This window comes from Artibeus jamaicensis, unplaced genomic scaffold (assembly GCF_021234435.1).
Source record: "Artibeus jamaicensis isolate MK-2021 breed Jamaican fruit bat unplaced genomic scaffold, CSHL_Jam_final scaffold_474, whole genome shotgun sequence".
NCBI classification, from domain to species: domain Eukaryota; kingdom Metazoa; phylum Chordata; class Mammalia; order Chiroptera; family Phyllostomidae; genus Artibeus; species Artibeus jamaicensis.
This window is the reverse complement of record NW_026522046.1, coordinates 42,903,788-42,923,228: the sequence shown is the minus strand read 5'-3', so window position 1 is coordinate 42,923,228 and position 19,441 is coordinate 42,903,788. Positions and strand designations below refer to the sequence as shown.

The following is a 19,441-nucleotide window of genomic DNA, read 5'->3' as shown; positions in this document are numbered from 1 at the left end:
CCCTGCGCGGTGCTTCTGCCTTCTGAGCCTGGAGGCCACTAAGCAGGGTGAGAGTGACCCCCAGCTCCGCTCTGTGCACCCCCGTCCTGAGAAGTCCCTTGGCCCTCGCTGAAGGGGGAAGGAGTCAGAGATAGAAACCATTCCCCTTTCTGGGAATGGCCACAGGTTGGACACCCCTGCAAGGCGAACTTGGGACTCTAGGCAAACTAGGATTTATACAGTCCTATATTGACATTCGGCTGATGTGGCCCTGGGCGAAAATGAGTTTGACACCCCTCATTCGGGGGAAATAATAGAACTCAGGTGTTAAAAAAATTTAGCCTTAATTGATAGGCTTAAGCGACTAATGCGCGTGGAAAGCTGTTATTCCAAAATTGTGCAGCTTGAATAAAGACTCCTTTCTCTTATCACCAAACCCTTCCCTCTGGAATTTTGCCTAAGGGAAGCTGGAGGCAGCAGGACCTGATTGCTGCTCCGTGAGAAAGCAGCAGAGAAATGAGGCGGGGCTCCTTCGGCCCTCTAGGCACCTTATGGGAAAGAAGTGAGCCCAGGCAGGCAGCCCCTGATGGGGGAACTCAAGAATTGGAAAATTTTAGTTTTAAGTAATAGTTAATAAGCTTGGTAATCAATGCGCATAAAAAGCTATTGTTTCAGGGTCTGAAGATGTGATCGGTGCTGTCGGCTCCCTGGAAAGCAAGAGCAAAGGGAGACTCGCAGGGGGTTGGCCGGGGTGAGCTGCCGCTGCCCACCGCTGCCCTGGCTGCAAGTCTCGTGGGGTCCCCTAGAGTTTAGGAGACTCGGAGTCTCGGGCCTGAAAGAGAAGAAAAATGGGGACGCGCTCCAGAGAGAGCCCACGCTGGGTCTTGTCTTAAGGGTTCTTATCTAAGTGGGGAGCTTTTAGGGCAGGTCTTAGGAAGGCTCTCAACAGCATAGTCATCAGCTTTAAGATGCTGCAACAAAAGGAGATTCATTCCCTGACTTCATCCGTCCTTGGGTGGGGTTGGCGCCAAAGACCCGGATTGGATTGCTGCCGTCTGCCTCTCCGAGTTGGGTGCTCCAGGCTCTTTCCCCTCTGGGTGCAGGGGAGAAGTGTAACCCGTTCACTCCTTGGTCAGGGAACTTAAGATTTTGCGATTTACTAGGCAGCTGTAACTGCCTGGTCTTTAACCGCCTGCCTCAGTTTCCCTAGTCCCCTTGTCCTGGCTTACTCGCCTGTCTCCTTCTGACACCGCCACGTCTGGAACAGAGCGTGTCCTTGACGGAGGAGAGGGTGTCACCGGCTGAGACACTCCCACCCCAGAGGGGCCTTTGTGTCACCCAGGCTTTGGGCACTGCCGGCCCCGGGCCAGCGCCCATGGGCGCCATGCAGGATGGCAGACAAGACATTCCAGTGCCCAGCTGGCTTGATGCGGACCCCCTGAGAGTGCGGGGTCAGTGGGCACGGACCCCAAAGCGCCATCTCTGCTGCTGTGCCCAGCTGGAGCACACACCCCCAGGTGCCATCTTTTTCCTGTCCCCAGGAAACATCTACACCTGGAAAAATGTTTGTGAGTTTATTTGAACCAAACTGACGATGGCGGCCAGAAAACAAACTCTCAATGGACTGAGAAGAGGCTGTGGAGGGCGGTCTCCCAGTCCGTTTCCCATGTGGCATGGTGGCATTCGAAGGGGGGGCGTGAGAGGGTTGCCAAAATCCACTGGTGAGGGTTGGGGGGGAAGCAAAGGGGGCAGGGATCTCTGGGACTGGATAGAAAGTAAAACCAGCAGCCCCAGACTTCTCTTACTTTGTGGGTATGGGATGGTTAACAGTCAACAATTAACACGATACTAACAACCAGGGGATTTGTGGTCCCTGCTCTGGTTCCGTGGTTGTGCTCTGGGATTCTGGGAAAAAAGCGAATTACTTTGAAATCCCGAAGGTGTGATATCTAGTGTATCATCGTAGACACGTGCCCACACAAGCCCGGAAAGCTCGGTGAGAGTAAAGATCGATCTTTGTTGGGGAAGAACACTGCCCTCGGCCATGACTGCCTGCCACGAATGGATTTCAGTTAGAAAGTTTTAACTTCAGACTGTCTCCGAGTCTGTAAGACCTTCAGGCAGGCCTCCCCTGTGCTGGTCGGGCTCCGTGTGGGGCCCCCTCGTCCACCCGCAGTTCCCTCCACCTTGTCGACTTGGGGAAACGGTTTGCCCAGTCTGGTTTTTACATGGGGAGCACAGCACTCCGAAGGAGAGGCCTGGCAAAGGGTGGGCCCGCTCTGAATCAACTCGCTGGGGACCCGGGGGGCGCACAGTGGCCCCAGGAACCGGCCCTGAGCTCTGAGGCTGCATATGGTATGAGGTTCCTTCCCAGGGCCTGTCACTGTCCTCTGGCAACAAGGACCCCATGTCCTGCAGTCGGGGTCTGCAGGTGAGCAGCTTTGGGCTGAGGGGTATGCAAAGGGGGTGCTGTGCTGATGGGGAATGGAGGGTCCCCTGGGAGTTGTGCTAAACTAGCCTGCACTCTGTCCAGCTTCACAGGTGCCGTCTGTTAAAAAACAAAGAAACAGCAACCCCCAGTGGGTCACTCGTGCTAAGCCCATGTCACCAAGCTGAGCCTTAAGCCCTGATCCATCTGCATGTCTTCCCCAAGGACGCAGCATCCTAACCGGTCAGTCTGGAATTGCTCTGTCCACAGCAGTTACGTCTTCTGCTGGACAGGCCCCGTGGGTCCCCTGAAGAAAGACACCATAATTCTGTTTTTCTTCTCCCGCCCCCTCTGCCTGTGGAGACAGACCTTCCACTCTTGCAGCCACGGAGAGCTTCTCTGTGTCTGTGGGACAGGAGGCGGCCCCTCGCACAAATCCTTGGAGCTCATTCCATTTTTAAATTCACTCAGTTGAATTGTCTCCATCCTCGCCTGTGGATACATTTACTGATTTTATAGAGAGAGGAATGGAGTGCAGTGGAGGGGAGAGGGAGGGAGAGAAACATCCATCGGTTGCCTCCCTGATGAGCCCGGACCAGGATCCAACCCACGACCTTCTCGGTGCACAGAGGGAGATGATGCTCCCACCCACCGGGACCCGGCCAGGGTTACTCCCTTGGACTTTGTTTCTTAACACTTTTGTCCTTCCTGGAGCAGGGGAGGTGCTGGGCCCATTAGAAAACCAATCTGTGGGGAAACAGAACCGTCGCCCTGCAGAGTCCCTAGGTCCCCCTGGAGGACCCAGGTCGTCAGCTCCCACTGGGACTCAGGCACAGTGGGGCCGGTATTGGGACCGGAGGACAGACGAGGAAGATGCCCCATGACCTCCTCACGCCAGCGTTTCCCCCCCTGGCTGCTGTGGCTCAGTGGATGGGCTCGGGCTGCCAACAGGGGGAGGTGGCAGTTTCAATTCCCGGTCAGGGCACATTCCTGGGTTGCCAGCCAGGTCCCCCGGGTCGGGATTTGTGGGGGGCAGCAAATCAATGACTTTCTCCCTCCCTTCCAACATGTTTTTAAAAAACATTTTTTAAGTCTCTAAATTCCTTCTTTAAGGGAAAACTTGCTCACAAGAACAGTAAGTCAAGAGGTGCTCAAGATTATTCTTTCTTAATTCATAGAGTTTTGGAAAGGAGGCTGGGAGTGGAAACAGGACTGAGGCCAGCGTCCCCCTCCTGCCCCAGCCCCGCATCCTGGAAACCCCAGCCCCGCCCCTGCGGGGCTTTCCAGCAGCTGCTCTGGTGGCGGGAAGGCCCGGTCCCTCCACTCCCATCAGAGCGGTGGGGAGCCTTGGGATATGGGGGGCGGGGTGTCCCCCGGCTTTGTGCCAGGTGAAGTAACCGAGAAAGAAGAGGATCTCACGGGCTTGGGGGAGTTAGGATTGGGGTTAGGACTGGGGTTGCAGTCCCTGGCCTGGGGTTTAGCCTGGCTCCGCCCTTTTCCTGTCTCACCCGCTGCCTGTGAACTCTCCGAGGGCTGCGGAACCTGTGCACTTCCCTTCACTGGGTTGTCAGCACTTACCACGAGGCGGTGAGAAGGGGCGACGCCTGTTTGGTGCAACTCAGGCGTGAAGCCAGCAGAACGTTTCAGGACTTTCAAAGCATATACCTGAGTAAACATTCAGCAGGAGCAGCCGTCACACACTCGGGGGCTGTCCACATTCTTTCGAAAGAAACAGGGCAACCCTCGGTTCCTCGGCTGCACGAGCCACATTTCAAGGGCTCCGTGGCCCCCTGAGGCTGGACAGGACGGGGTAGGACAGTTACACCATTGCAGAAAAGTCCCCTGGGACCCAGCCACCGCCCTATATCCCTGGCTCTCCGAGCACGGCCACAGGGCAGCCTTCGCGGAAAACTTGTTAGCAATGCAGATTACGGTCCACCTCCCGGACCACCGGCCTCAGTCCTGGGGGGCCGGCCTGTCGCCAGGCACCCTGGGGAGGTTCATCAGAAGAAAGAGGTTGATCTTTCGGTTTCATTTCTGTGGTCAGGACGTCGGTTTCAGTTCTCTGGCTGTTGGTGAGGAGTGGAGAGTGATTTGCACACCAAATACAAGGGAGACGCTGGGAAGGACAGAGGCGATTTCCAGATCCCGGTGCCGTCCTGAAGGTTTGCAGGTAAGGCCTGGGCCGGGAGGGCTGCCTGACGATGTTTTCTCAAACAGGTGTGACTGTTTTGATTTTTATTTCTTTGTTGATTTTGATTTTTTGACTTTTAACAATATGTTATTGATTAGGCTATTTCAGTTGTCCTGATTTCTCCCCTTTTGTCCCCCTCCACCCAGCAATGCCCACCCCCTCCGGCAATCCCCGCACCACGGTTCACGTTAAATTCTTCGTCATAAATTAATTCTTTGGCTGCTCCATTTCCTACCCTGTCCTCTGCCTCCCCAAGGCTATTCCGTAAGGACCTGTTTGTGCTTCTTAATCCCCTCACCCCAGATCTGATTTTCAAAAGGATTTCCCGGTAAACCTGGCTGGTGCCGGAAGGTAGGAGCCATAAGATAAGTTTCTTATCTTGTTAAGAGCATCTTGTGGGTGCTGCTCCCCCAGCCCTTCGCTCCCACCCAACCGCCAGCCAGCGCCCCAAGGACACATTCCAGTGAGTAGTGACCTCTAAGGAAGCCCAGGACGGCCCTCCTTCCTTGTGGGGTCTCTGAGGCGCACACAGCTGGGGCTGGGGTGGGAGCTTCGGGCCCGTGCGATGCTGTGACTTATAACAACAGGAAATACATTAACTGTGGTCACCACGCAGTTACAGCCGCAGAGTTAATCACACTGAACCGAGTGTCCGAAACTGGCCGAGAGGACAGACCTTAAAAGTCCTCCTCATCACCGGCAAAGAATGTCGCAACTGTGTGTGGGCAGGGATGGTAACTAGACTTATTGTGGTGATCCACTCACAAAATATACAAATACAAAAAAAGAAAGAAATACGGTTTTTTTTTCAGCCTGTGTCTCAGTTCCCATCACAGCTCCTGAAACTCTAGGAATTTCCTCACTTACGAGAATGGTGTGGTTTGTGATGTAAATGAGGTCACCTCTAGACGGACGCCGGTCACCGGGGAACGGGGAACGAACAAACGCTGAGATTAGAGGGTCCCCAACTGTCAGCTCCGCCCCCAGCCTCCAGAGAGGGAAGGATCTTTCACTGGTGACTCTGGAGGTTGAATTAGTCACCAATAGCCAATGATTTCATCAGTCATGACTCTGTTTTGAAGCCTCCATTAAAACCCTGAGGATGGGGATCGGAGAGCTTCCTGGTTGGTGAACACATGGAGATTTGGGGAGAGCAGAGGACCTGGACAGGGTGGGGAAGCCCGTGCCTTTCCCCACACCTCTTCCTGTGGGCCCCTCTGTGTGCCAGTTCCTGAGTGACACTCTTTCGTGATACACCAGTGATCTGGGAAGGAACACGTTTTTCTGAGTTCTGTGAGCTGCTCTAGGAAATTATTTGAAACCAAGGAGAGGGTAGTTAGAACCTCTGATCTATAGCCAGTTGGTCAGAAACACAGGCGACAACCTGGACTTGCCCTCGGTGTCTGAAGTGGGTGGGATGGGGGCATGAGCGGGCACAGCCTTGTGGAATCCAGTGCAATCTCCAGGCAGATAGCACTGGGGCCGGGGGGTGGAGAACACGTGGGGATTGGTGTCAGAATCAGAGCCTGGTCTCAGGGCTCCGGGAGCCCTTTGTGTGGTGCAGGTGGTGCTGGTGGTGCTGAGGGGGACAAGGCTCCAATTTCTCGTGTCTGCTGACCCCAGGTGTAACATGCACTAACTTATGCCTTCCAATTTTTACTTGGAGACATGGATGCCACATGTTCCCAGCAAGCAGTGGCATCTGGGGGAACAGACTGGATGTAAGTCATGGAGCACTGGTGTAGCAAAGTGCTACCGCTCGGTGATGTAAACGATAGAAACTTATTTCTCCCAGCTCCGAAGGCTGAAGTCCGAGATCAAGGTTTCGGCAGGGCTGGTTCCTTCCGAGGCTCTTCCTAGAATCCTCCCTGGTCTCTTCCAGCATCTGGTCTCTGCCAGCAACCCCTGGCATTGTTTGGGACAGTATCTCCAGATGCTGTGGTGGCCCCTTCAGGTCATGCCTCCTGCAAGAAGAAATCCAGGCCACCTGGTTACCCATGACACAGACATTGCTGGACAGCCAGCCAGCTCACAGTTCCCCTGCCCTTCGCAAAGAACCGAGAGGTGAAGCAGAGGAAAGGGTTGGGCTGGGTCTCCGTTTCCTTTCTCTTTCCTGGAAACCGCGATGAAATCTCAGTGAGCCAGCCTGTTGTCGTATCGTATGCTGCTTTTAGGAGAAACTGTTTCCTCATTGGTGGGAAAGGAGGCAAAATACACGCCCCCCCCCCCAGGCCCATCAGAGGGACCATGCAGATTTAGTGTGAGATGCCAGACCGAGGGAAGGAAGGTTCTGAATTAACAGCAGCTCTCTCCTCCCTGCGGCATGGCCTCCAAAGCAGACCCAGGCTGCCATGCGTCCAGGAGGCTGGGCAGGCCAGGGAGTGGACACAGGGCGCTGGGATTCAGGCCCCTCAGTCCTACCAGGACTCCTCGCCGGTGTGGGGGGAGCTCAACACACACTCAGGTCGAAAATGGTCAGAAGGAAGGGGCTCAGGGTGGGAGGGCCGGTCTCCCAAGGGGCATTTCTGAAATCTGCCTGTCACTGGTGGCGCTCTGCCACACAGTTCCAAAATCTGAATAGTTCTACTGTTCCCTCAGTATCAAAGTGAGATATTGTCCCTTGGCAACCCTGTGACCTTTCAGCGCGGGGAACGGTACCCCTGTCGCTTAACTTGTCTGAACTACCCTGCATGTCTTATGGGAAATTTGGAATGATGTAACTGAGGTGAGCAGAGCATGCACCTCTGTCTGGGGCCCCTGAGGATGATAAAGCCCTGAGCCCCCGGGACTTCCGCCTGACCCCCTTCCTGGAGACCATGCAGACACAGGGAGAAGACAGCCACCTACAAGCCAAGGACAGGAGCCTGGAACAGGTGCTCCCTCACAGCCTCATCTGGAACCAGCCCCCAGGCCAGGGCTGTCCCAAGTGCAGGACCGATTTAGGCTCTCGTGGGTGATGCAGACCCCCGACTGGGAGGTGAGGGCTGGAATGAGAAGCCACGCCTGCCTTGATCCCTGGGGATCACAGAACACAAGGGAGGAATTTTGTCAGCTGAATTTCGGTGTCCCCGTGACTTCCAGGGACTGCGGCACGTGTTCCAAGGAGGCTACAAAATGTAAACTGGGACCTGTTGTACGTGCTGTCAAAGGACAGTTCAGCAGGGAGACATGTGTGCAAGCCACGTCCTCCCCACGGAGCGCAGTGTGGTGTTCTCAGGTCCCCGAAATGCTAGGCTGTTCCCCACAGGTCATCAAAGGTTGGCTCCGCTGCTCATTCCATTTCCGGTTCACGGGCACATCCTCAAATACTTCTTCCATGAAGACTCCATCGGGGAAATAACACCACCCCCAGAACCTCTAACCCTGTCTTCCTCCCAGAACCCCTTCTTTGCTGGTTGGCTTGTTTACTTCAGGGCTTCCCTCTAGAATGCATGCATGGATGCGCCGGCAGTGGGATTTTGTGAGGCTTGTGTGGGCAGGGTGTGCCCCACACCCCATGCTGAGAGGGCCTGGTGCAGACCAGGTCCTGGAATGGGTTTCCCGAGGCTGGCATCACCAAATGCCCCGGGCAAGGGCAGCCGAAACAACAGGCCTTTATTCCCTCACCATCTGGACCACAGAAGTCTGAGGTCTGGTGTGGGCAGGGCTGGCCCTTCTGAGGCCCTCCCCCGTTGGGGCGTCGACAGCCGTCCCCTCCCTGTGGCACCCTGGTCTCCTCTTCTTATAGGGACACCAACCGCATGGGGTGAGGGCCCGTCCTAACTGCCTCATTTTTAGCTTTTCACCTCTTTGAAGGCCCATCTCCAATAAAGTCCCGCTCTGAGGTGCTGGGGTTACGCATTCAACACCTGAATTTGGAGGAGGGGGACGCATAATTCAGTCCATAACAATCCTCAACGAGTATTTCTTGAATGAACACATGAACTAGGCCACCTTCTTTTTAAAAAGATTTTATTTATTTATTTTTAGAGAGAGGGGAAGGGAGGGAGAAAGAGGGAGAGAAGCATCAATATGTGGTTGCCTCTCACACACCCCCTACAGGAGACCTGGCCCGCAAACCAGGCAGGTGCCCCAAGTGGGAATCAAACTGGCAACATTTTGATTCACCGGCCGGCAGTCAACCACTAAGCCACACCAGCCAGGAGGGCCTCCTTTTTTTAAGTGGTACATGACACACACAAAGCTGTGAATGTGCGCATCTGTTTTGAGGAAAGGGGGGATTTTGGCCCAGCATTCAGATGAGAGATGCTGTGAATACAGGGAAATTCAGCTGGGACCATACTTTTTAAGGACCTTGTTCTGAGAAAAGGGCTCCGAAATGTCTAGGAGGGGTATTGACTCCATGAGATGGGGCTCAGGACGTCCGGAGCAAGGGAGGGAGGGAGGGGCGGGGCTGAGGGATTACCGCTGAAGGAGGAGTGTAAGTGGAATTTCCCAAGTCCAGCAGATGGGCCTGCCCTGGGCCCGGAGACTCTAGCCCCTCCTACTGCATTAGTGCCCCGAGGCTGCCGTAGCAAATTACTCAGGGCTGGTGGCTGGAACCACAGAAGGGGATTGTCTCCCAGTCCGGAGCCCAGAAGTTCCTGGTCAAGGTGTTCACAAGGTTAGCTTCTTCCTGAGACTCTGAGGGAGGATCTGCCCCATGGCTCCGTCCTAACTTCTGGTGGCTCCTGGGTGCGCTTGGGGCTGGGGCCTCCTCACCCCAGTCTCTGCTTCTGTCTTCCCATGGCCTCCACCTCTCTGGGTCTCAGTGTCTCAAACTTCCCCTTGCTTGTCTCTTTCTGGATTTAGGGACCACTGTCCTTTGCATATCCTTATCTTAATTACGTATGCAAACACCCTTTTTCTAAATAAAGTCACACTCAGGATTCCAGGTGGCCGTGCAGTTGAGGGGGTGGAGGAGCCACCTTGGAAGCCACTGCCTCAGTCCATTCCTAGATGGGAGGGGCTGTGCTGCAGGTAGGGGGGGAGGAGGGCTCCTGGAGCCTGGAGTTGCCTGCTGGGGTCTGAGCCCGGACTTAAGCACCTGGAGCTTCCTGCAGGTCAGTTTCCTTACCCGGAAAATGCAGATAAGCACCTCACAAACTCTGCAGGACTGTTGCCAAAACAAACTGGGTGAGGCGAGCCCTTCCCACCGCCAGCTTTCTCAGGGTGCTGCCTTTATCTGATTCTAGGCCACAGACCCTAGGAAAAGAGACACACGCCCTCAACACCCCCCCAGACTACCCAGCAGTCTGACGAGTTTGGGGGACAAACAGTGGGGGGTAGTGGGAGCCGGGGTTGGTTTCCAGAGGGCCTGAGAGATGCTACCTCCCATCTTCACCCCTAATGGTCTCCTGAGCCACAGGTGTCTCTGAGTGACGGGGGGACATCCACAGTCCTCCCTGGAAATGTGGAGCCCACAGCCCCAGTCCCCCAAGCTCTGGGGGCCCATAGAGACCCCACTTGTTTTCTGTGCATGTTTGCCACCCAAGGCCCCTCCTGCAGACAGGGGACCTCTGCCGGGACCCTGGACCGCCCCATGTCTGTGTGCAGGGGTGGGCTGTCCTGGGGCTGCAGGAGCTGGGGCTGGGAAGGTGCAGCCCGGGGAGGACCACTGGGTGACTTTGGGCCACTGTCTCATTCTGTGTCTCTGCAGAGCTTGTCAAGATCGCAGGTGCTGAGCAGCAGGAAACGCACCCACCAGCTCTGCCTGGCCACCAGCTGATGCCAAAAGCCCACAGGTCTTTGCCACAGCAGGGACACAATCAATTTTCTTCCCCAAACCACCCACACGTGGAAATGAACCCCTCCCTGAAACCAATTCCAGGGGTAATTGCACCAGGAGCGCAAAGAAAGTTTCCCCACAATAGGCCAGGGGGAGACAAGGACCAAATTCACCTCAGCAAGAACTTGAACTCGATGACATTAAACTCTCAGATGCCAGGAGAAAGCAGAGGACAGCAGGGGACGAAGGTGAGTCAGAACAAGGACGTCTGGGAAAGACCAGTTCTAGTCACTGGTCCCCCACCTGCAATGTCACAGCAGGTGCCCCAGCTCCCCCAGACACGTCTCACAAACAGCAGGGACATACCCAGTCTGGGGGCTGCTGTTCTGTTGCGAGGGAGGGTCTCCTTCCAGGGGCTTCTCCTCCAGCTACTCCTGCCAAGGTCATAATTGCCAGCCCTCCCCAGCTCTGCAGCCCCAGGGCCCAGCCCCTACCTCTGGCCCGCAGTTCCCACCCCTTGGTACAGTCTCTCTGCTCAGTCAGGCACCTCCGCCCCCAGCCGAGTGTCCCTGCTTCAGTGGAAGCAAAGCTTCTGCAGGAACAAAGCGGAAGGGACTCCCCTTGGCCCTCCTGGGCCCACCTCTCACTCCGCTGTCCCCAGTCCCACATCAACAGATGCCCACATCTGTGCAAAGTCCCTGCCGTGGTGGGAGCCTTCTGGGAGGCCAAGGATGTGAAGTCTGTTCTGCCTCTCCCAGGGCCCCGAGAGTACCCTGTACAGCCAGTACGAGGAGAAGGTGCGCCCCTGCATCGACCTCATTGACTCCCTCCGGGCCCTGGGCGTGGAGCAGGACCTGGCCCTGCCCGCCATCGCCGTCATCGGGGACCAGAGCTCGGGCAAGAGCTCTGTGCTGGAGGCCCTGTCGGGCGTCGCCCTCCCCAGAGGCAGCGGTGAGTGGCCGGCCACCTGCCGTCCCAGAGCATCTGCAGGGCACCTGTGGTGTGAGAGGCAGGCTGCTGGGGGGGCCTCCGGGAGGCAGGCCTTGGACAGCCGTGGTCTGGAACGCACGGCCTGGGCGGCCAACCCTGCCCTGAGTTTCCAAGTCCACCTTCACGCGGCGGTAGCCCCGGTCGGTCAAGGTCCTGGAACCTGGCTCCTTCTCCCCAGAGGTCTTCATAAGGGCCTGGGAGTGTTTCTTCTCTGACCAGGTGGAGTTTGTAAGTGGCAGGTGACGTGTGAAGTCCCTTTGAAGAATGAATTTTCTCGATGTTTTGAGAAGCTGTTAGCCAGGATCGTGTGTGATAAGACACATGTTTTTATTTAAAAAATATAAAGGAGCTGTTGTACAATTTAATCAGATATTTATAAGGGAAAATGAGCTGGAGAAAGACAGAATCCTCACAGTGGGTGGATGAGGCCCATCCTGCATCCCCCCTTGTTCCTGTCAGCCCTGCCCAGGGGCCAGCAGGCACTGCTGCCATCCTGCCGGGGCTGTCCCCCAGCACAGAGAAGGGTGTGGGGACCCCAGAGAGCAGCACAGTCCCCCACAATAGCCTGCATGCCAGGCACCCAGCCGCGGGCAGCCTGGTCCTTGGTGGCAGGGGCTCCTGGGAGGCCCCCGTTAGCCAGGCACCTGATCCTTGAGAGTGAGATTCGGGGGCAAGGGCTCCTTCTCTCTTCCCTGGATTCAGCATTTGGGGAGAGGCATGACAGGAGGAGAACCTGGATGTCAGGGGCCAGTGGCAGGCATGTGACCCGGGCATGTCCCCTGGCTGGGCGAGAGAAGGTCCTTCCTGTGGGGCAGCTCTCTCTCACGCAGCAGGTACTCTGGCTTCAGCCCCAGGAGGCTCAGGGCAGCTCTGCCTTTGTGAGCTCCGGCTGCATCGCAGGGTCCATCCTCCCTCCCCGCCCAGTGCCTCCACTGACCACGCCCTCTGAAGGTCTAGGGACCCCTCCTTCCAAATGTCTGGCTCCTCCCCAGGCTCTCGCTACCTTCCCCCTACATCTTGGGAGGGTTGGGTGGTCATCGTCACCCAGTGGATGTCACCGCTTCCTTCTGCCGCCTTCCTGGGCTGCCACCTGGACAAACCCGGTCCCAAGGCCAATGCTCAAGGTGTTTCTAGGGCTGGGTAGTGAGTGGGGGGCATCTGGATGGGGCCCTAGACAGAAACAGAAATGTCAGACGAGGCCTCTGGGGATACTGGGGCAGCTCCCGGGGTGTGAGAGGGAAGGGCTCCTTTGACACTGGTTTTTAAAGAAAACTTACGGTGTTTGGGACTCACTCTCTCTCTCTCTGTCAGGAATCGTAACCAGGTGTCCACTGGTGCTAAAGCTGAAAAAGCAGCTCTCGAGGGATGTGTCTTGGAGGGGGAAGATCAGCTACCAGAACACGGAGCTCCCGCTTCAGGACCCCTCCCAGGTGGAGAGGGAAATCAACAAAGGTAGGGGCTCGCTTCCTTCTGGACACTTCCACATGCCGGCGCCCCTGCCGCTCACACTGCCCCCTCCTTCCACCTAATTCCCACTCTTTCTTTGGGTCTCAGTTTCCCCTCAGCCCTTGGGAAGCGTCCCCCACAGGACCCCATGCTGCACCCCAGCTGTCCTCCTCACCCCTGTCCTGCGTCGCTGTGCTAACCTAACCCTGGCTGGCCACCTGGTGGCCATGTCTCCACGCAGCTTCCCCAACACTGATCCCAGCCACCTGTCATTTCTGGAAGCACAGCCCTCCCCGGCCTTTGAACAAAGTTTTACCAAAGCTTGAGATCAGCTTCAGGTAACGAGAGTGCTGATACAGAGGCTCGAGTGCTCCTGGAGTCCACTTCCCCAGCCCCCGAGAGGGGCTCCTGCCCGTGACACCAGAGCCCGTGCCCTGGCGGCTTCTCCCCTTCCCTGCTCTCTGGCTTCAGCCAGGCAGGCAAAGGCAACACTGATCACAATAAGAATCTCTGCAGGGACAGCCTCAGTTCCAGGAAGATGGGCTTCTCCTTTTAGTAAACAAAAACTCCGCGCTTGAGGGGGAGGCCTTCCCACGGAGAAGCCCGCACCTGTAGGCTGACCAGAGAGATCCTTCCCAAAATGGAGGGGTGCTGGCCCCAATGCTAGTGTTTACCCCCAAATACAGAAGCTGCTGGAGACCTGCAATTGGCAAGCCTCCCAGCTTGAAATCACAGAAGAGCTGAGCCCAGCTGTGTCTGCAACAGCTGTCCTGGAGCTGCCTGGCACCCTCCCACCCTGTGGTGTTTGCTGACGCCTCTCCGGAGCTCTGTGGGCAGGAGCAGGAGAGCCGGCTGCTCGGCCCTCGGCAGAGCTCCGCACGCCTGGGTGCGTGCTGGCTGACGGCTCTGTGTGAGAGCGTGGGGTGAGCCAGCCATCACTGAGGCATGTGTAGACTGGCACCTGGAGGTCCCCTCTGCCGCTGGGGGCATGGAAGTCAGTGCAGCCACTTTGGAAACTGGCAATATTGGCTGGGGCTGGAGTTGTGCACCCCTGATGCTCTGATACACTGCTCCCGGGTGTCAGCCCACCAGAATGTGCCCCAAAAGCCAGGCTCTAGGTGCTCATAGCAGCACTCCTGCGATGGCTGCACACTGGAAGCACCCAGAGGCCCCTCGGCAGCAGAGGGGACCGAGGCACCATAACAGGTGCGCAGGCTCCCTCAGCTATGGGCACTGACGTGCATCTTCCAAATGTAACCCTGAGTGAAAGAAGCCAGATGTGAGGGAGCACATGACATGATTCCATTTATAATGAGGTGGACCCCATGAGGTTGTCATTCTCGTATCGAAAGTGGTCAGCAAACTCATTTGGCTCAATTGCATATGAAGTTCAACAATGGGCCAAAGGAATGGATGCTGGTAGCGGCCAGGACAGCAGCTATTCTCTGTGGGGACTAATGACCAGCTGGAGCAGGAGGGGCTTCCAGTGGCCGGCCATGCTCTGTTTCTCGGTCCAGGTGTCGGTCACCCTTGTGTATTCAGCCTGTGGAACGCATCAAGCCTCATATTTAAGACAAGGAGCCCTGGCTAGCGTAGCTCAGTGGATTGGATTCTGCAAACCAAAGGACCGCAGTTCAACCCAGTCAGGGCACATGCCTGGGTTACAGGCCAGTTCCCAGCAGGGGACGCATGAGAGACAACCATACATCGATATTTCTCTCCTTCTCTTCCCCTCTAAAGATAAATAAATAAATCTAAAATAAAAAAAAGAAGTGCTCTTTAAAAAAAAAGACAGAGTACTTCTGTGGACACATGTTATGATTCAGTACGAAGCTACGAAAGCTGTACCTTAAGTAGTGACGGCGAAAGAGCAACTAAGGCAGGAAAAGTTCTCGAAGGCGCAGCCTGGTTTCCCACTTGCTCCTGGGTCCATGTCTACAGGAGTGAACTGGGGCTGCACTTAAGCTGCTTCCCTGCTTCTCAGATCGGGGCTGTCCCCGAATGTGGGGGACATGTGGCATTGCCCCCAGATGTCACTGCTGTGCCCAGGAAGGTGCTGGCGTGTCACCCTCAGCAGGCCGAGGCCCAGCAGCCCCCTTGTGGAGAACCTGTTCAGTGTCCCTGGAGTGGGCCCTGTCATAACCTACGATGGGGGTCCCAACCACGCAGCCTTCCCAGGGGGGTCTGTACCTGAAACTTTGCAGTCTGTCAGAATGGACCTCCTCCCAGGGCCCAAAGCCCCTGCGGGCAGAACTGGCCACAATCAAACCCCGCGTCTAGTGAGTTCGCCGTGTCCACCGAATGCAGACTCAGTGACCAGCTGGCAAGGCCACTGGAGAGACAAGGGTATCTCAGGGGCCCCTTTCTGCCCCAGGGAGGGTGCAAAGGCGAATTCTGAAGAAGGGAAGGAAGGCAGGAGGTGTTGGGGACACCAACACCCTCCAGGACCTGGTGAGGAACAGGGGGGCCCTTCGGAGCATCGCCCCACCCTTTCATGCTTCCCCTGAGCCGGTGACAGTGACCTTTGTGTTCTTGTCCTGTGCTTGGCATGCATGTTCTATGTGTCCTCCCCTCACCTAGACCATCCCTAGGTTTCGACTCATTTCAAGATGTTTTTACAGGTTCTCTAGCTCCTGGTCTGCAGCAGCGACATCACCTGGGGCTTTTTGGAACTGCAGGGTCTGCGGCCACAGCCCAGACCTGCTGAGTCAGAGTCTGGGTGGTAACCAGACCTCTGATGTGTCCATCCCTTGGGCTTACATTTTGAGAAACCTGAGCAGAGCAGGACTGGCTTCATGACTTGAAGGGCTCAGTGTAAAATAATCATAATCAAATCACTAGGTATTATAAATGTATAATTTGGGGTATATGTGAAGTATGTAAAAAAGTAATTGTATATAGTTCTCAAGAAGAAATCTTTTAAACCTCCTATAGCAAATAATTCATTCTCAGGTAGAATTCAAGAGGAGAAATACTTTTTCTTCCCTCCTTATTCCCAGGATGACTTCTTTCTTTTCCCTTTCCTCCTTTCAACACCTTTTACCCCCAAAGGACAAAGCTTGCAAAACCAAAGATAAACAGCAAATGCTACTAAACAGTGACAGTTACGTGATCTTGGCTAGCCCAGGGGTCCTGCCTCCTTGAGTTTCTCTGCGGTCCCTGCAGCAGACCCTGGGGTGGCTGGCAGTTGTCTTTGGGAGGGTGTCCCCTCTCGGGTGTCTGCTTAGCTCCGGACTGACCACTGGCCTTTAAATTGGCTCTAGTTCCCAATGGACAGGAAGAGGCAGGGAGTCCTGGATTGGAGGGGCCTCTACGCTGCCGTGAACACACCTGGCAGGGGAATTTCACGTGTGGGTGTTTGTCACGTGTGTTTATGTATGTTAGTGTGCCCATTCATGTGTTAGTGTATGTTTGTATGCATTTATGTGTGTGTTAAAAGAGTTGGATAGGCCCTGGCTGGTGTAGCTCAGTGGACTGAGCATGGGCCGTGAACCAAAGGGTTGCTGGTTCCATTCCCAGTCAGCACACATGCCTGGGTTGTGGGCCAGGTCCCCAGTGGGGGCCACGTGAGCAGCAACCACACATTAATGTTTTTCTCCCGTTCTCCCTCCCTTCCCCATCTCTAAAAATAAATAAACAAAATCTTTTAAAAAAAGAGTTGGATAGATACAAAGAGACAGAAGACCATGAGACTGTCCTGGAGCACGCACACTCTTTATATCTATATATACACGTATTTTTGTGGTCATAGAAGTAATACATTCCTCTATTAGTTATCTATTGCTCCATAATGAGTCACACCCAAATTTATCAGCGTGCAGCACTAGCTTGTGTCCTCTCACACCGTGTGTGAGCGTCAGGGATGCAGCGTCCCCTGGAGGTGGGGGAGGGGCTCTTGCTCAGGGCCCAGTGAGCCGCAGCTGAGACCTCGGCCGGGGCTGTGTTAACAGAAGGCTGGTCTGGGACCTGTGAACTCTCTCAACTGGGCTTTTACAGGAAGCCACTGCTGCTTCTTGCTGGCTGCTGGCAAAGATGCCGTGGTCCCCACATTTGTGGACCTCTCCGTGGGTCCTTATTATGATGGGGCAGCCAGCCTCCCCCAGAGAAAAGCATCCAATAGAAAGCAGGAAGAAGCCAGGGTGCCTTTCATGACCTAGTCCCGCTGTTGCTTCCCCCACATCTATTCTTTAGACATAATTTCCTCTGTCCAGCCCCGACTCAGGGCCCTACCTTTCGATGGGAGGGGCTGTTGAAGGACTTGTGGACATATTTTAAAACCATCACCCAGTGAAGAATATTTAAAAACATAAAGGAGGAGAACAGAAACCCTCCACAGCTTCACCGTGGCATGTTGTCCTCTGGAATTTTGGACAGTGTATCACAGGCTACCTGCACCCACGTCCACCTCAGTGGCCTCACATCACTGCAGGCTTCTGGGAAATGTTCTCCCAGCACCAGAGCCTCCCTGAAGCTCCTAGATGCCAAATATAAATCATCACCTTCAAGAACAACTGCTTTTTCTCAGAGGGGTCATTAATTTGGACTCTGGGTTTCTCCTCTCTTGGCCTCCACAGCCCAAAACATCGTGGCTGGGAGTGGAGTTGGCATCAGCCACGAGCTCATCAGTCTGGAGATCTCCTCCCCGGACGTCCCGGACCTGACCCTCATTGATCTTCCCGGCATCACCAGGGTGCCTGTGGGAAATCAGCCCGTGGACATCGGACATCAGGTGAGCCTTTCTGGAACTTGGGAGTGGGCCGGGCTGAAGCTGGGGGGACTCTGAGACGTCTGGTGGGCCTTCCCAGCCCTCGTTCTGAGTGCTGGGGAGGAGATTGGGGCAGTCCTCCTGGGCAGGGGCCTCGTACTCAGGATCTGATGAGAGACAGCCTGGCAAGGTCAAGGGAAGATGGCGTGGTGGGACTGGTGTGCACGGAGCAGCTCACGGCCTGCCTGACGTGGGAACATCAGCCCAGTGTAACCAGCTGTCTTGAAAGTCGAAAGAAGCCAGAAATCTGTGCTGGCTGGGTGGCTCAGATGATCGGAGCATCGTCCCATAAACCAAAAGGTTGCAGATTCGGTCCCCACAACAAGCTGGTTGCACATGTGGGAGGCAACCGATTCATGGTTCTGTCTCCCTTCCTCTCCCTAAAAATCAGTAAATGTATCCTTGGGTGAGGATTTTTTACAAAAGACAATGAAGCGGCCAGAATTTTGGATTTTCACATAAACTCTGCCAACTTTAGCAACAATTTAAAAAATCAACACTATGTCAAATAGTCAGAACATGGTCTGTGATCTCTGGTCGGGGGGCAAGAAGGCCAGCCCCGTGGGGAGGGTTGGCAGCCGCAGGGGCAGACCGAGAGCAGCTGGGCCTGTTGCTTCCTTTCCCGAGGCTTTCCCTCTTAAAGCTGCCTGAAAACGGTCTTGCTGCGATGCTTGAGTCCCATGTGATCTTTGGGCAAGGCCTGTCCTTGGGCACCCCAGCCCACCCCTGTCCCTCCGTCCTCTGGCCTGCCCTTTTTTCTCCCTGACAGGCTCTCCCAGTCCAGACTTCCACTTGGCACCTTCTCCTATCTTCTTCAGGCCTCCGCCTAAGTGTCACCTGACCAGGGAGCCCTTCCTGGTGTCTGATAGCCAGCACCTGGCCCTTCTGATTTCACTTACCCTCCTTATGGAGTGCTTTTGGCCCCTATTCCCTCCTGGGATGCTAGCCCCTGGGAGGTTGCCTGTGAGGTCAATGTCGAATCTCTAGATCCTGGACTGGGCTCAGTACCTGGTGGGCACCCAGTAAACATTTGGAGCATGAATAGGTGCTCTCTGTGGGGCTTCGCTATGTAGGCAGACATTGTGGGGAGCAGTTATCATACTCAACATCTTGTCAAAATGCATTTGAAGGAGAGGGTCTCCTGCAGAAGTTGGCAACCCAAGTCTGGGTCACCCCTAAGGGACTGTGGCAATGTCTGAGACATATTTGGTTGTCACAACTTGGGCAAGTGGGGTTGCTACCATCATCCAGTGGATACAGACCAGAGATGCTGCCAAATATACTTCCCAATGCACAGGGCGTCCGCCCACCACACAGACTGACTAATACGGTCGACAGAGTGGAAGCGGAGCATCCTGGATTGGGGGCCTGTGCACAGCCAGACACCTGCAGGGCTGTCACACGGCTGTGGCAGAGGGAATGGGCACCAACGAGGAGAAAACCTTCCATTCCTGGACAGCTAACTTTACAGCTCGCTGATAAAGGTCGCTTATAACTGTCCGCAGTTAAAGTCTTCCATGGCCGAGACCAAACTGGGCCTATTTTACATTTGGCATTTTTATTTCACCCCAGGGCTCCACCGTTTACCTGAGGCTAGTTTGTGCTTCTGCGATGCAAATATCCCATTTTGTGGCTAACTAAAATAATTAGGTAGGGCATTTTATGAGCCGAACTACATATAAATTGTACCAAGCTTAAATACATGTGTCCCAAGGTGCCAGCCTTTTCCATGATGGTTTGTATTTTCCACGGGGGAAATATTATTCAAATTTGTCATTTTAAGGCTTGTGTTGCCCACATCTCCCTTTTGCTTACAAATTCTAAGAAATGTTATTGTAGTTCTCTCCTTCGAATGAGTTAGACTCCTTACAAGAACAAACTGCAGAAAAAGTCATTAATATTAGTAGCGTGAACACGTGGAGGTGTTGCCCT

The 19,441-nt window shown here is 55.0% G+C and overlaps 1 protein-coding gene across 2 annotated transcripts in view; it reads left to right on the top strand.

The window, feature by feature from the left end:
- Nucleotides 1-4,117: 4,117 nt before the first annotated feature.
- Nucleotides 4,118-19,441, top strand: part of MX2 (MX dynamin like GTPase 2) — a 30,763-nt gene continuing 15,439 nt past the window's right edge. The window contains exons 1-5 of one of the 2 annotated variants that reach the window (XM_037144611.2): nt 4,118-4,580; nt 10,240-10,556; nt 11,067-11,259; nt 12,610-12,750; nt 17,319-17,473. In XM_037144611.2, coding sequence (XP_037000506.2) covers nt 10,308-10,556; nt 11,067-11,259; nt 12,610-12,750; nt 17,319-17,473 — 738 coding nt within the window. In that variant the 5' untranslated portion in view covers nt 4,118-4,580; nt 10,240-10,307. Of the gene's footprint in view, nt 4,581-9,129; nt 9,205-10,239; nt 10,557-11,066; nt 11,260-12,609; nt 12,751-17,318; nt 17,474-19,441 lie in introns of those variants that run through there. The other variant, XM_037144612.2, reaches the window with a different exon arrangement.